The 16622-nt window shown below is 42.7% G+C and overlaps 1 protein-coding gene across 2 annotated transcripts; it reads right to left on the bottom strand.

Annotated features, from left to right (window-relative positions):
• Positions 1–332: 332 nt before the first annotated feature.
• On the bottom strand, positions 333–3051 carry LOC118895211 (fibroblast growth factor-binding protein 1-like). 2 transcript variants are annotated; one of them, XM_036852063.1, is made up of 2 exons: positions 2924–3028; positions 333–1429 (listed from the first exon to the last, which is right to left on the bottom strand). In XM_036852063.1, the coding sequence occupies exon 2, from the start codon at positions 1403–1405 to the stop codon at positions 692–694; it is 714 nt and encodes a 237-aa protein (XP_036707958.1). In that variant the 5' UTR covers positions 1406–1429; positions 2924–3028; the 3' UTR covers positions 333–691. The 2 variants fall into 2 exon arrangements, with proteins under 2 accessions (XP_036707958.1, XP_036707957.1); XM_036852062.1 differs by having other exon boundaries at positions 335–1425; positions 2924–3051.
• Between the last annotated feature and the right edge of the window lie 13571 nt (positions 3052–16622).

Raw genomic sequence — 16622 nt, 5'->3', positions numbered from 1 at the left:
TATGGCGAGTGGTCATGGGCAGCCCGGACTTGAATCAGTGGAGGGTGTTCCTCTATCCTGGGTTCAAATCCTGCCTCCCCTCTTACCGTCTGTGAGCCCCTGACAGGTGTCTTCATCACATTATGCTCCAGGTGTCCCATTTGAAATCAGTTCAGTAAGTATCAAATACCAGAGACCAAAGCATGAAAGTATGAAGATAGGGATTCAGGAATGGGCCACCTTATGGGATGATTTGGGATGAGTGGTGAACAGGATTTTTTTCTACTGATATATGAGGACCAGTATATGAGTTCATTGGAACCAACATAGAGAAACCAAACAATGGTTGAACATATTCCTGAAAAATGCACAGAGCTTTATTATATTTGGTAATTGGGCAGAAAGAGCATTGCACTGAAATCATCACTCTGGCTCATTCAGCTCAAAGAGTGGTCCTTACTGCCCATAGAAACATAGCTTTGTGGGCCATGGAAACATATAGAGGTCAACAGCCTCTTAAAATCACATGTAAGGAAATGAATATAAAACAAATTCCAAAATACAGAAACAAAAATTATAAAATCTGTTTAAATAATCCATTGCACTCCTACAGCACAAATGTTCATCTTACAGGGAACTGGGAGATCTTTACAGCATATGGAAGGGCTTTGACGTGACACCTCCTAATGGACTCTGTTCCCTTTTGACCTCATTAGCATGAACTGCCCTGTACCATGGACACGAAGAATTTGCAGAAAGAGCTCCAGGGCTCCCCACAGTACTCCAGGGCCGTCTTCCTCTGGTTTACCAAGTCTGGGTCTTCCACACACTCAGGATCTTTGGTGTTCATGGTCTGGGTCTTTGCTGGGCTGGTGGGGGTGGTCACTTTGGCCTTGCTCTGCTCCTTGGGAGACGGCTCCATTAACTCCTGGCTGGGCTTCTTGATCTTAATCAGAGTGGAGTTAACCAGCTTGAGATTGGATTCTGGAAACTTCTTTCTGCACACCCTGGTCTTCAGGATGCTCTTGGCATCACCACAGATGACCTTCTGCGAACGCAGATTCCGGCCAATTTGTTTCCAGTAGGCATTCTTTTTGTCTGATTCTAGGCATGAGGTTGGATTGCCGGTGAAGAAACAGGAAAACTCGTTGTCCTGTTGGGTGCACTCGACCTTCAGGGCAATGCCCTCCTCCTGCTTGGTCACCACCCATCTGCAGTCAGCATGGTCTTGGGTGATGAACTTGCCTTTGGTCAGGCGCTTGGGTGGCTGGCTGCTTGCCTCAGTCTGGGGCGCGCCTAGAGTATGCAGTTTATCTGTGCTGACTTTGTTGCCCTGTCTATTCCTCCCTTCCTTTCTGGCCTCCACCGAGAGCATTGGAGCAGCCAGAAGGAGGAAGGAGAGCAGGGCGAGGCTGTGGATCCTCATGGCTTCAGCTTGGTGGGAACCTGTCTGACAAAAGGCAGGTGAGTCAGTGCTGGGCAGCAGTTCAGCAGCACTAGGCTGCGAGATGACCCTCCCTCCAGCCTGACACATGGCTGCCTGCTTCAGAGTGAGATCAAGGAACCTTCTGTTTCCTCGAATTAGTAGACAAGCAACCTGTGTATTTGCATGTCTGCTTGACTTGAGTCTTGAACGTCAGAAACTTCCTACTCTTCATTCATTCTTCCCCACCCTCTGTACCTCATTAACTCTCACTCCCTCATCCACTCACTTAGTTACTCCTCACTCCTTCATTCACCAGTCAGTAAGCATTCGTGGGGCACCTACTACTGGCCGTGCACTAGACTAGATGTTGAATTTATCAAGGTGAAAAAGAAAGTCTCACATCTTAAAAACTTAGAGGCAACTCTTTGGGGAATCTAAATAGCATTGATCAGGAGTCTGTCCCAACTGGGTCCCCAACTTGATCTTGGGCAAGTCACTCTCCCACTCTGGGTCTCAGCTCCTTTATCTGGAAATCAAGATGCTGGATGAGATAACTGTCAACTCTCTTCCAGCTGCAGTGGACTGAATTTCTATCTCACTGTCCTACATGGACTCAGATGACCACACAATGAGAAAGGACATGGTAAGTGACATGAAAGGTGATGCTTGACCCAAGGTTAAACACGCATGAGGCTTGGACATTCTGAGATGGGTGGGTTTGTGAGGAGGGGTATTTGGGATTCAGTAAGAGCCTAAGGAAAGGCATGAAGGAGGGGTAGGTCATCCGAACTGACTGGGCAAAGTGAACCAGGGGAATAGAGGTGAATTTCTATCAGAGCATTTAGACTGTTGAGGCACTGTGCCTGGCATAGAGAAAGTCCTCAATCAATGCTTTTAAAAATAAATCATTTAATAAATAGGATGACCTTAACTGCTACACTAAACTGCATAGATTTTATCAGGTGGGTAACAAAAACCACATTTCAAAGAAGAGAATTAGCATTTCTATTTGACATCGACTATGTGCCAGAGCACTTGACCTGTATTTCCTTCTCACCTTGTTAATTAGCACAAGAGCCCTTCCTGGTAGGTAATAATCCATCACCACCAGGTTACAGATGCGACAGTTAGGTTCAGACTGGTAAATAAATTGCTCAAGGTCCCATAGTGGGCAAGTGACAAAGCTGGGACAGGCAGCCAGAACTTCTGTCTCCGGTTCTTTATACCACCCCTTCCTCATTGAATACCTCTTGCCTTCACCTTACTCTGCCTTTCAGAAAATATTGGCAAGAAATAAAAAAGCAATTATGAACAACTCATTTGGTTTGGCTTAGTTTATGACGATAACTCATGTTATCAGTGCTCCATTTGAAAAGAACATAGAATTTTGTTTAAAAAGAAGCAGGTCTAAGTCTGATCTCATTTTACCCTGGGCATATGGCCTCTCTTTAGGACTGATAAAGGGGAGACAGTCACAAACTGTGAGTAATGAAACTCTTAAGAAAGCCAGGCTCTTACCTTGTTCTGAGTTTGCAGGTCCAGTACGATCCAGATGTGAGAGGGAGCTTGAAGTCTTACTGCTGTCTCATCTGCAGTGAGGCAATGAAGGCCTTTTATATAAGAGCCCAGGCAGACCGGGTTTTTTACGGCTCATATACTTGTGTAGCTTTATTCACACTCCTCCCAGCCACACCCCTTCAGAGAGAGCCAGTTCCTACAGGGAAAGTGGTTGGTGTAATCCTGTGGGAGGCGGGTTACATGCATGGCATTAGACCTGGTTCTTCCAATCCCTTTTCCTTTCCCCTGGCAGCCAGTTGAGGAGGACACCTCAGCCTTGCAAAGACCCTCCATGAAGGGATGAGGATTCCAACAGCAAAATCTGTGGGGGAAGTTATAAACAATAGGTCCATTTTACTCAAAGCTTTCCCTTAATTCTCATCACAGCCCCTCCATGATATGGTAACATATAATTCATCCCATTTTACAGATGGAATATTGGAGCTTGGAGACATTCAGGGCTGGTCCAAGGTCACAGGACTAGGAGGATGAGGAGCCTAGAGTTGAAAGCCTGGACTCCTGGGCCCCACTGTCTGATCTCTTCTTACCTGACATTCTGTAAACATTTGGTGAACTGAGCTGGGGAAGCCATCTCAGTGTCTGAATTCCTGTTTTCTCTGAAGCACCTGAAGTTACTGTGTGGGCAGAGGAAGCCTCGGGCCTTGAGAGGCTGGTAAAGAGGAAATTCCTGATCTGGGTTTTTGTTAAAAGTATTCACCTTTTGGTCATGGGTGGGGACCTCACTCTGGTGAGCCTTCTCTAGGCAGAGTCTAGTAGCAGGATGACCTAGTGGAACCCTGGATACAGCATTTATTTAGCTGTGATCTTGACTTCTCTGACCCTCCATTTGTTCATCTATTGATAGCTGACAATAACAGTACCTCATTTAGGGTTTCAAACTAAATTTTTTAGGAGGCTGAGCTATTAACATCAAGTGGGGCAGAACAGATTTGGTTCATAAGATGGCCTTCAGTTGTATTCTTTAAAAACAGATATATTTTGTTTCCATGTTGAGCATATAAAAAGAACTCACTTCCACAAAGATGTGGACCTCACTATATTTTGTTACTTTACTTTTCATGATGTTTGAGCATAAGAAACTCTTCATTTTCTTCTTGACTCAGCTGTAAGGAAAACAGTAGCACAAGAGCTATAATAATAATAAATAATAAATGGCAAGTGACCTTTGCCTTTGGGGCAGGAACAATAAGGAGTGGTGGGGACTGAGGCAAACTGTGTAGTTCCTGATACCTAAATGTCAACACTCAGTGCCAGGTGACTGAAAACATGTTGGCATGGAGGTCAGTATCTTCAGACCTAGTGAATTTTGTTCACATACACATTTTTTTTAAAAAATGGACATTTCATGAACTTTTAAGAGATTCCTAACTTCCAGATGTGTGTACATGGAATTGGCTTCTAACTGAAATTTTCTAAAACAAAAGATACAAAAAGTTGTAACAGTGGTTGGATTTCATCCAAGTTCCACCTGTTCAATAATCCAAGGTCACAGAGTTGTGGATGTTGACTGGTTCACTCAGTGGTTCAATGGGTTTCTTCATGAATTCCTTCAAAGCAGGTTATTTCCCCAAACTCCACGCCTCATGTAAAATTGGCTCACCCGGAGATCCATTCCCACTGTTCTGACAAACACGTTATTGAACCATGACCTGCACAAACAGGCACTCACATTGTGGTATTTTGAGGGATTATTTGGACCCAAGCAAGACAAAGCTGCTTTGTTCCACAAGGAGATATAGACCAAGGTACTCTCCTGTAAAACAAGAAAATCATCTTGATCCTCAAGTGGCAGCCAGATTCTTTCTGGATAAAGACTGTAGGTCAGAACACAAAGCAAATTTAGAAGGAAACATGTGGACTCCAGGATCTTTTCTGAGAAGTGACTCTAAGCTTTGGCAGGGAACATGGAACTTCCCCCACTGGCTTCCCATGGACCTTTGGCCTTCCTGTGATCCCTTCCCAACTTCTGTCTTGACCTTTCTTTTCCAAACAGGGGACACAATATTAGACCAGGCTGTGTAGTCCTCTCTCTGTTAGCTCAGCCTGTTATTTCAAACTCATTTCTAGACACACACACACACACACACACACACACATACACACAGAGTCCAATCTGGCCACACTAAACCCCTCACCCACCATCTCCTAAATACTTGGTGAGCTTGTGCCCTTCCTGCTTTTGCTCCTGCTGTTCCCTTTACTTGGAATGCCCTTCCAGTCCTACTTTGCCAGGAACACATTGGCTCATCCTTCAAGATCCAGATCAAATATTATCTATCTGTTGGTGTCATTTGTCCCCTGATCCTTCCCCATGTCCCTCTTTTTATGGATGTTCATGGAGAGAAATAGACTGTCACTCCTCCAGTGAGTGTTTACAGCGTGCCAGCATTGTGCTAAGGATGTGTCCACACATTAACTCACAGCTCGATATACTGAGAAAATGATACACTTGCACTACAGTGCACTGGGGAACCGAAGCAGGTTTGGAGCCCCAGCAAGGCTGCCCACTACAGGTTCTCCCCACCTCCCCATACTACCAGGACTGAGGGGTTCCCTGACTCCTGGAGAATTGACTCTGGATCCTTGTGGTACAGATGACATACAATTAGAGAAAGACCAAATGGAGGCCACTTCTAATATTTTTATTAAAAACAAAGTAATGTATCCACACTTTGATAAATTGTAAACTTCTCTCTCTTTAATATATATATATTTAAAAATATTAGAATAGTATTACCTTTAAAAAATGTTTGCAAAGACAGTTCCTTTGCCCTACATCTCACCCACGTTCCCCTATCATTGACTTTTTGCATTATAATTCTACATTTATAAAACTATTGAACCAATATTGCTATGTTTTTACTAAAGTCCATATTTTGTTCAGCCCTCCTTACTTTTTACCTAATGTTCTTTTTAAAAATGATCAATAGGATTTATTTTTATTTTTTTAATTTTTTAATTTAATTTTATTTTTGGCTGTGTTGGGTCTTCGTTGCTGCACGTGGGCTTTCTCTAGTTGCGGCAAGCGGGGGCTGTTCTTCGTTGCAGTGCTCAGGCTTCTCTTTGCGGAGGCTTCTCTTGTTGCAGAGCACAGGCTCCAGGTGCACGGGCTTCAGTAGTTGTGGGTCGCGGGCTCTAGAGCGCAGGCTCAGTAGTTGTGGCATATGGGCTTAGTTGCTCCGCAGCATGTGGGATCTTCCCGGGCCAGGGCTCGAACCCGTGTCCCCTGTATTGGCAGGCGTATTCTTAACCACTGAGCCACCAGGGAAGCCGAATAGGCTTTATTTTTAAGAGTAGTTTTGGTTCCCAGAAAAATTGAGTGGAAAGTACAGAAAATTCCCATATCAACCCTGTCTTTCACAAACACAGCTGCCCATGCTGTCAATATCTTCCACTAGAGCAGTACAATCGTTACAGGTGATGAACCTTCTTCGATACATCATAACTACTGCAAGTCCATAGTTTTCATAGTAGCTCACTCTTGGTGTTGTACAATCCATGGATTTTGACGAAGATATAATGGCATGTTTTCACAATTATAGTATCATACATAGTATCTTCACTGCCCTAAAAATCCTCTGTGCCCCACCTATTCATCCCTCCCTCCCAGCAACTGCTGGATATATCCCATCTTTTTACTGTCTCCATAGTTCTGCCTTTCACAAAGGTCATAGAGTTGGAATCGTGCAGAATTTATTCTTTTCAGATTGGCTTCTTTCACTCAGTAATATGATCTTAAGGTTCCTGTGTGTCTTTTTCCGGCTTGATAGCTCATTTCTTTTTAGCAGTGAATAATATTCCATTGTCTGTTTGTACCACAGTTTATTTATCCATTCACTTCTTGGAGGACATCTCAGTTGCTCCAACGTTTTGGCAACTATGAAAAAAGCTGCTATAAACATCTGTGTGCAGGTTTTGGTGTGAACATGTTTTCAACTCCTAATGGTCTTTTTTTGTCCAAGAACCCATCCAAGATTCCATGTGACATTTAATAGACGTGACTCTTTAGGCCTCACTTGGTTGTGACGGTTTCTCAGATGTTCCTTGTTTTTGATGACCTCGTCAGTTTTCAGGAGTGCCGCTCAGGGGTTTTGAGAATGTGCCCCGTTCGGAATTTGTCTGGTGTTTTTCTCGTGATTAGATTTGGGTTATGTCATTCTTCTTTTCATCAAAGATTTAAATGATGGATAGCAGGTTTCCTTTGGGGGTTCCATAGAAAGTCTGAACACAAGTGGTTGAACACATGTCTTAGGCAGTCTGGTCTCTGATAATTTTGAAGTTCAAAAGCTGATTTTACTCTCATGCATGTTACTACTACATGGTTCCTTGACCTAGAGGGCTGGCCCCTGTGGATGCAGTCATCAGAGATATATCAGTGGGTGTGATTTTGTACTGTGGTGAGTCTTAACTGTACATTTTATCAGGTCAAATTTGCTCACAAATTAGTCCCTCCTTCAAAAATAACCTCATATACAGACAAAATACTTTGTCACTGTGTCAAAGCAATATTAATTTTTTGGTCAAATTTTGTGCATTAAAAACTTATTCATGGGGCTTCCCTGGTGGCGCAGTGGTTGAGAATCTGCCTGCCAATGCAGGGGACACGGGTTCGAACCCGGGTCTGGGAAGATCCTACATGCCGTGGAGCAACTGGGCCCGTGAGCCACAATTACTGAGCCTGAGCGTCTGGAGCCTGTGCTCCGCAACAAGAGAGGCCGCGATAGTGAGAGGCCCGCGCACTGCAATGAAGAGCGGCCCCCGCTTGCCACAACTAGAGAAAGCCCTCGCACAGAAACGAAGACCCAACACAGCCATAAAAATAAATAAAAATAAATAAATTAAAAAAAAAAACTTATTCATTGTCAGAAAATGAGGAAATTGGCCAAGTAAACATCAGCTAAAATATAACTAGCCTGACAGGAAGCATTCATCTTAGACCTACAGAAGAGTACTTGCACTACAAATTTAAACTGCTCATTATTCATGAGATTTAAGTATTCCTGTGCAGCAAATCTAATGATATATACTACTAAAGTTTTACTTTAGAACAATAAGAGTCAGTGAAGAGTTGATGGCACAGCATTCTGTATGGATGCAAAAGGAAAATATATTCATTTTTATTTATCTTAAAAGAGTGTCCTATGTCACACCTCATAACATTGAAATTATTTTTTTCAAAGCCATGTGCAATGCTTGGTTTTGATTCTGAATCCATCTAAAAGGTAACTCATGGTTTTTGAATTAAGTTAAACCAAATGAAATTGCTGTTTGTGGTAGGTTAAAATGGTAGAATATCAACAATCTTGAATAGATCAAACTAATAATAATTAAAGGTTTTAGAAGGTTTTTTTCTCAAGTAGTACAGCTGTTTTAAAGCCTTATATATACTTTTTTAAAACTTTTTATTTTATATTGGAGTATAGTTGATTGTTGTGTTCGTTTCAGATGTACAGCAAAGTGATTCATGCATGTACACACTGCTGTATTTAAAATGGATCACCAACAAGGACCTACTGTATAGCTCAGGGAACTCTGCTCAACATTCTGTAACAACTTAATTGGGAAAAGAATTTGAAAAAGAATAGATATATGTATATGTATAGTTGAATCACTGTTGTACATCTGAAACTAAGAAAACATTGTTAATCAACTATACTCCAATATAAAATAAAAAGTTTTAAAAAGTTATATTGTACCTAGGTATACATGTACCTATTCCTATACCTATACCTAGGTATACATGTACCTATTCTTTTTCAAATTCTTTTCCCATTTAGGTTGTTACAGAATATTGAGCAGAATTCCCTGTGCTGTACAGTAGGTCCTTGTTGGTTATCCGTTTTAAATATAGTAGTGTGTAAAAAAAATGTTTTAGTGTTTTATAATAAACCCCCATACAAGTTAAGTTCATTGATTATCTCTAGGTTTTTCATATCTTTTTTTTTTCTTTAAAGGAAATCACTCTAAAACATCTAATTCATTCTTTAAAGAAGTCTGCTTCTTTTGGATAAAATTTCCAAAGCACACAAATTGCTGTGCACCTCTACACATATGCACACACACATACACCTACACCCACACACTCTCGTGCAGGTACATCACATATGGGTACACATACATATGCATGCCTGCCACCTCTGCATCTTGGGGCAGAAGGTCTTGGAGAGTTTCCCTTTGGAATTATCAGTCTCTAACCTGTGTCTCTAACCCACAGTCTCTTTTTTTACAAAGAGCGTCAGTTGCCATCCTGGGAATCTGGAAAAGAGAGAAGACAAGTTGCCCCTTGCATTAATGCTGTGACTCATTGTGCACGTGGGCATGTTTCGCTGCTTTTGTCACATGAAAAGATGAAGAGGTTTAGATGAAAGACATCAGAAAACAGCTCTGAAAAGGCCTGTGATGGCACTGGGGCAGACGGTACCCACGCCCAAAGAGCAAAGCACTCTTCCCTGCTATGGGCTATAAGGAGAAGACAGGGATGGCAGGGAGATAAGAGACTGTTGGCTCCAGGAAGAACAGGGCTGGCCTCTACCCAGACTTCATTCGTTCTGTCACTCAATCTGTCATTCTTCTGTCATTCATTCATTCTTCCATTCATCCAGAGAGCACTCCTGAAGCACTGCATGTCCCAGGCTCACTCTGTCATTGAATGAAATACAGTCAAGAATGACATGATCCTCAAAAAGATGGAATTAGGGGGGCAAGATAAGGATACCAGTCACAACAATGTAGGGGTGATTGAAATGTTGGGGGGAAGGCTGGAATGCCCAGGCTGGAGACATCTGACCTAGCCAAAGGCAGGGAGAATTTCTCAAGAGCCTTCAACTGGTTAAGAGAACTCAACGGCTGGAGAGAAAAGAACAGTACTTATTCAGTGATTACTCAGTAACCGCTCTATGTAAAGCACAGTATTAGTCACTGTGTGGAATGCAAGGAGAATGTGATTTGGCTCCCAGCTTCAAGACTGCCGGCTCAGTTGACAGCTCACTCTCTGAGGATGGCTGTAGGGGCGACATCTCATCGCATCCCAGCCTCAAGCCTCTGATGCTTTTCAGTTGCTTACAGAAAAGGTCCAAATTTCTGAGTCTGACATATGAGGTCTTTCCCATCTTAACCCTAGCCAACTTCAAGGTCAATACCCACCACAACCTACATGTGTCCCTGGGCTCCAGCTATATCTTACTGTCCACTCTTCTCCCCACATGTCCTGTTTCAGGACACATTGCCTCTGCCAAACTGTTATCTTTGCCTGAAATTCCATTCCACCCATATCTACCTGGCAAATTCTCTCTCTACCTGACTCCCTGTGCCTTCAACAGAATTCATTGTCCCTTCATCTGGGTTCTCATAAATTTTTACAGACTTCACCATTATTACAGTTGAGGTGTCACCTTGTTTTGGTTCATTCATGGGCTTGCCACCATCATCATCCTGGCTAGTGAACATCCCTAGCCCAGAGCTCAAGAATGAAGCTTAGAAAGCACTTAGCAAATGTTTATTGGATTGAATCGGATTTTGTATTTATCAAGATTATTCTGATTGTAATAATAAAAAAACTGAAAACGACAGAAACAAAATTGAGAATTTATTGGAAGTTTCTTATAACACATGGAAGGCAAGGGTTGTGTAGGATCACTGTCTCAAAATGTACCTTTGGTATTTTAATTTAAGGAATTTACTAGGTGACTATATGGAGAGTATAAAGCTATTGAAAAAAGAATTTATAACTTACATTTTCCACGAGAAGGGGGCATGCCATGCTATGCCAGGCCACATGGAGAAGCATCTGGTAAAGAGCTTTGGATTGGCCATTTGAATAGCTCCAGTGGGATCTGGGGCACAGGGGTCTCCCTAGCTATCTTGTACAAGGCCCTGGATGGATTTAGGGCAAGGAGAATATCGGCCTGATGTATGAGTGCTGAATAAAGGAGGTGCTTAACTTGCAAATGAGAGGTATGCTCCCAATTAAGTTGTTTGCTATCATTAGGAATTAACTAGCCTGGGAGAAGCAGTCTCTCCTCAAGTTTACAAGGCCCTGCAAAATATGGAAACATCATAAAATGCAGAATATTAAAAAAAAATTAACTCAATCTATCCTCTGATGTTTTAACATCATATAAGGAAATCTTGGTGAGATGATCATGGAGATTTTTAGGGAGTAGGGCATAAGTTGCCCCAAACAGCAAAGAAAACATTTTGTTATGAAAGTAAAATAGAGGAACACAAGTAGAGGTGTATGGATTTCTTGTAGGCCAGTCCATAAACAGGTTTTCAATTTATATGATGTAATCCAAGAAAATAGATCTGGAATTTGGGAAGGTTTCTAACAGTACCTTGGTGGAGTTGGAAATCATTAAGAGTTTGACAATAATGTCTTTGTGTACGTACCTTGGTTCAAGGTGGTAGGCCTGGCAGTTATGCTGTTAGAGGATATAAACTAATGTGAGTACAGTATATGTAAAGATTAGTGGTATCATGTGTAGTTAAGGGGAAGGACTGGTTATGGCGGTTGCATGGGAAACGCAAGGCAGGAGATTGTGTGGGTAAGCAGGGGGTGGTGGTAGCAGGAGGAGGCACTGAGGAGAGGATGGGTCTCTACCCAGGGGCTCGAGGCGATTGACTGATATCAGGCAGGAGTCTCCTGGGGAAAGCCATAATCTCCACTGATCTCTACAATGGCTCAGACAGTAGCAATCTCTACTAGACTTCCTTTTAGGCATGGAGTATAGTAATTTTAATAATACTGGATATTGGGTATGAGGGCCTTGGTGGATGGGAACACAGCACTAAAGTTGTAGTAATCCACCAGGAGGTGCCCTCTATTTTTTCCAGATTTAAGAGCAGGCAAAATTGGGCTGTCCAATGGAGAAGAAGTAGGGATAATCATCTTTTCATTAATTAGGTTTTATATAATAAGTTTTCATCTCTGAAGGTCCTGTTTTAACTTACATTGAGCCCCATATTAACTATTTTAATGGGGAGTCATTGGGTCCAATTCTATCAAGCAAATTTATATGTGCCAAAAGCTATTTTAATTTTAATTTGTTATTCATTATGTTGGAGCATCTATGCTCAATATGGGCTGCTTTAAGGCAGTGGGTGCCATGACCATGGGGAATTTAGGCAAGGCTACAGTTATAGGGAGGCATATCTATTTTTCTTCTATTTTATGTTTCCTTACTTTTAAGATTACACTTCAATAAGTGGTGCTGGGAAAACTGGACAGCTACTTGTAAAAAAATGAAATTAGAACATTCTCTAACACCATATACAAAAGAAAACTCAAAATGAATTAAAGACCTAAATGTAAGACCGGATACTATAAAACTCCTAGAGGAAAACATAGGCAGAACACTCTTTGACATAACTCGCAACAATATTTTTTTTGGATCCGTCTCCTAAAGCAAAGGAAACAAAAGCAAAAATAAATAAAGGGGATCTAATTAATCTTAAAAACTTTTGCACAGCAAAGGAAACCAAACAAAATGAAAAGACAACCTACTGAATGGGAGAAGATATTTGCAAATGATATGACCAATAAGGGGTTAACATCCAACGTATATAAACAGCTCATCCAACTCAACATCACAACAACTTGATTAAAAAATGGACAGAAGAACTGAATAGACATTTTTCCAAAGAGGACATACAGATGGCCAACAGGCACATGAAAAGATGTTCAACATCACTAATCATCAGGGAAATGAAATCAAAACCACAATGAGATATCACTTCACAGGACTTCCCTGGTGGTGCACTGGTTGAGAATCCAGCTGCCAATGCAGGGGACACAGGTTCGATCCCTGGTCCGAGAAGATCCCACATGCCGCGGAGCAAATAAGCCTGTGCTCCACAACTACTGAGCCCACACAGCACACTACTGAAGCCCGTGAGCCCTAGAGCCTGTGCTCTGTAACAAGAGAAGCCACCACAGTGAGAAGCCTGCGCGCCACAACAAAGAGTAGCCCCCACTCACCACAACTAGAGAAAGCCCTCACACAGCAACAAAGACCCAACACAGCCAAAAAAGAAAAAAAAAGATATCACTTCACACCTGTCAGAATGGCTATCACCAAAAAGAACACAAATAACAAATGTTGGCGAGGATGTGGAGAAAAGGGAACCCTCATACACTGTTGGTAGGAACATAAATTGGTATAGCCATTGTGGAAAACAGTATGGAAGCATCTTAAAAAACTAGAAATAGAACTACCATATGACCCAGCAATATATCCTGGGTATATATCTGGAAAAAACAAAAACACTAATTTGAAAATATATATGCACCCATATGTTCATAGCAGCATTATTTACAATTGCCACAGTATGGAAGCAAATGAAGTGTCCATCAAGAGATGAATGGAAGAAGAAGATGTGGTGTATACATACAATGGAATACTACTCAGCCATAAAAAAGAATGAAATTTTGCCATTTGCAGCAACATGGATGGACCTGGAGGGAATTATGTTAAGTGAAATAAGTCAGACAGAGAAAGGCAAATACTGTATGATATCACGTATATGTGGAATCTAAAAAAATACAACAAATTAGTGAATAAAACAAAAAAGAAGCAGACTCAAAGATATAGAGAACGAACTAGTGGTTACCAGTGGGGAGAGGGAAGGGGGGAAGGGACAATACAGGATAGGGGGAAAAAAGTGTTATTATGGGATCACATGAAATCATGTGTGTGAAACTTTTGAAAATTGTAAAGCACTGTAGAATTTAAAGAATCTTTCATCCAATAATAAAAAAAAGATGACAAGGGATATAATGTTTCAATTTAGTGGGACCCTCAGATATAACTATAATTTGAGCCACAGTAATGAATAATTCTGCAGAGTTTTGTCAATTTGTCATTTGCCAAAGCTAAAGTTACTTTTTAAAATCTTTTGTTATTGAGAGATGTCCATGCCACCCACTGCCACCCACCACACTCACGACAAATACGTGGTGCCTTTTCTAGCACCACTTCCCCAACTCTCTGACATCAATTTGGTGTTTTACAATTCAATTCAATTCTGACATTACCTGCAGTCTGTGCAGACCCCCCAGGTTAAGGGCTCAGTCCCGCAAGACTGCCCTCCAATTCCGAAGCCAGCCCCAAATGGGGTGCCCAGGCAGCTCACATGTCTATTGGGCAGACTACAAATTCTGGGGTTTCCACAATGACCCTCAGGATAGATAATTCAATCAAATGAGTCACAAAACACAGGAAATTGTTCTACTTACTATTACTAGTTTATTATAAAGGATGCAACTCAGGAACAGCCCAATGGGAGGGATGCAGAGTGCAAGGTCGGGGGAGGGGAGGGTGAAGGGTTACCATGCCCTCTCGGGGTGCACCACCCTCCCAGCACCTCATGTGTTCACCCATCTGAAAGCTCTCCAAACCCCGCTGTATAGAGATCCTTATGCAAGTTTCATTAATATAGGCACAATTGTTTAAATATTTCAATATGACGCAAAGGCAGGGCAGAGTAAATAGTTTAGGATCGGTCAGTGTGAATAATTTTGGCAGGCTTGGGGCATAGGGCTAGCAGTTTGGTATCTGGCCGTGGGTTGACTTAAGGAAGGAAAAAATATTGGTTTGGTGTATTTAGAGTTAGATAAAGGGATAGTTTGCTTGCATATGGGAGGTGTGCCCATAATTACACTGTTTACTATCTTTAGGGATAGCTAGCCTTGGGAAAGGCAGTCTCTCTCCGGGTCTGTTGGCCACCCCACCAAGATGTCAAAATTTCATAAGATACAGAAGATGAACTAGATGATTAAGACAACCACTCAGGCCCCTAGGGACTTGAAAATCACCAGCAATCTGTCTAATATCACGTCTCAGTTTTCTCTGCACGTGTGCTTTGTTTTCTCAGAATGCTTTTCTCTATATGGTTGGAAACATGGATGTCAGCAGCTCTGACTTGAGGTACAGTGTGGAAAATCTCAGGGAGAGACTTTGATAAGCTGGGCTTGAGTCACGTTCCTGCTGGTGGCCTCATCCACCGTGGCAAAGAGCAGGACTGGAGGGGAAAGAGCCCCGTCCCCTGACACACGTGGCTGGATCTGGAGGAGGAGTAACTGTCCTCAAAGACGTGGAGAGCCGTTCCCAGCAGGGAGAGAGTCCAGGGGTTTCATGTCGCGTGGGAGATAGTTATGGATCAGGTGGATGAGGAGGTGCGCAGGAGGGCATTCTAGAACTCACCTGAGGCTGCAACCACAGCAGTGGCTCCCTGTCTCCCCAAGATCGAGGACCCTTTGATGACACCCACTCCCTGGGCAGGCCTCCCCATCATAGTGCTCACACATTTAATAAAGGTGCTTGAGCAGCCATATGATGGTAAGAGTGACCGTGTGGGGGAAAGTGTCACCTACCTTATCAGTAAACAAAGGATGTTGCTACCATCAAGGCTGCAGCCACTGCAGCTGCCCCGACTGTGCACCCTGAGGGGATTCAGGATGGAGAGAAGCAGGATATGGGTCCTAGATAGCTAAGGTGCGTATCAAAGAAATGATTTCAATGAGCCCAGACTCTTGCATCTTCCCATACATAGAAAAGCGCTAGGGGCTTCCCTGGTGGCACAGTGGTTAAGAATCCGCCTGCCAGTGCAGGGGACATGGGTTCGATCCTGCTCCGGGAAGATCCCATATGCCACGGAGCGACTAAGCTCATGTGCCACAACTACTGAGCCTGTGCTCTAGAGCCCGTGAGCCACAACTACTGAGCCCACGTGCCGCAACTACTGAAGCCCACATGCCTAGAGCCCGTGCTCCACAATGAGAGAAGCCACTGCAATGAGAAGCCCACGCACCGCAACGAAGAGTAGCCCCCGCTCGCCACAACTAGAGAAATCCCGCGTGCAGCAACGAAGACCCAACACAGCCAAAAATAAATAAATAAATAAAATAAATTAAAAAAAAAAAAGAAAAGTGCTAAATTCCTTAACTTAAGATGTCTGGTTTTCCTTAATGCACAGTCATCTTTGGATGTTCTGACTACCTGATCTTTGTTGCAAAAGCTCCTATGTATCCGGGCTCCTTCCTTACCTCTTCGGAGGAGTCCCTCAGGGCGATCTGAGAGGCCGTCTCCCGGGTTTAAGTCCTCAGAAAGTCTGCCAAATGAACTAGAATTCTCAACTTTTAGGTTGTGCTTTTTTTTTTTTCTTCAGTTGACAACAGCAGCTATCACTTGAGCTGTTACTCCACAAAATTTGCATGGATAATAGCACTTAATCCTTGAACCATGCTTAGGAGATTGGTGATATTATTATCCACATTGTGGAGAGGAGGAAATTAAAGATTACCGAAGACCAGACAGCTAGTGACTGGTGAAGCCGTGCTTTCAAAAAGACCATTGAGACTCTAAAAAATCTGTGCACCTAAACTAAACTGCTGTCAAAAGTTGCCACAGGGACTTCCCTGGTGGTCCAGTGGCTAAGACTCTGTGCTCCCAACGCAGGGCGCTAGGGTTTCATCCCTGGCCATGGAACTAGATCCCGCATGCCACAACTAAGAGTCCACATGCCGCAACGAAGATCCCGCGTGTCACAATTAAGACCCGGCATAGCCAAAAAAAAAGGAATAACAACAAGAAGATACCACAGAGCCGATGGGAATTATGCCTTTAAATAGATATGCAGTTAA

This window comes from Balaenoptera musculus, chromosome 5, assembly GCF_009873245.2.
Source record: "Balaenoptera musculus isolate JJ_BM4_2016_0621 chromosome 5, mBalMus1.pri.v3, whole genome shotgun sequence".
NCBI lineage: Eukaryota > Metazoa > Chordata > Mammalia > Artiodactyla > Balaenopteridae > Balaenoptera > Balaenoptera musculus.
Note: the sequence above shows the minus strand (reverse complement) of the source record. Positions and strands in the feature narration are given on the sequence as shown.

Excerpts from the sequence above, each read along its gene's own strand:
- LOC118895211 (XM_036852062.1), bottom strand. The coding sequence starts at position 1,405 with ATGAGGATCCACAGCCTCGCCCTGCTCTCCTTCCTCCTTCTGGCTGCT.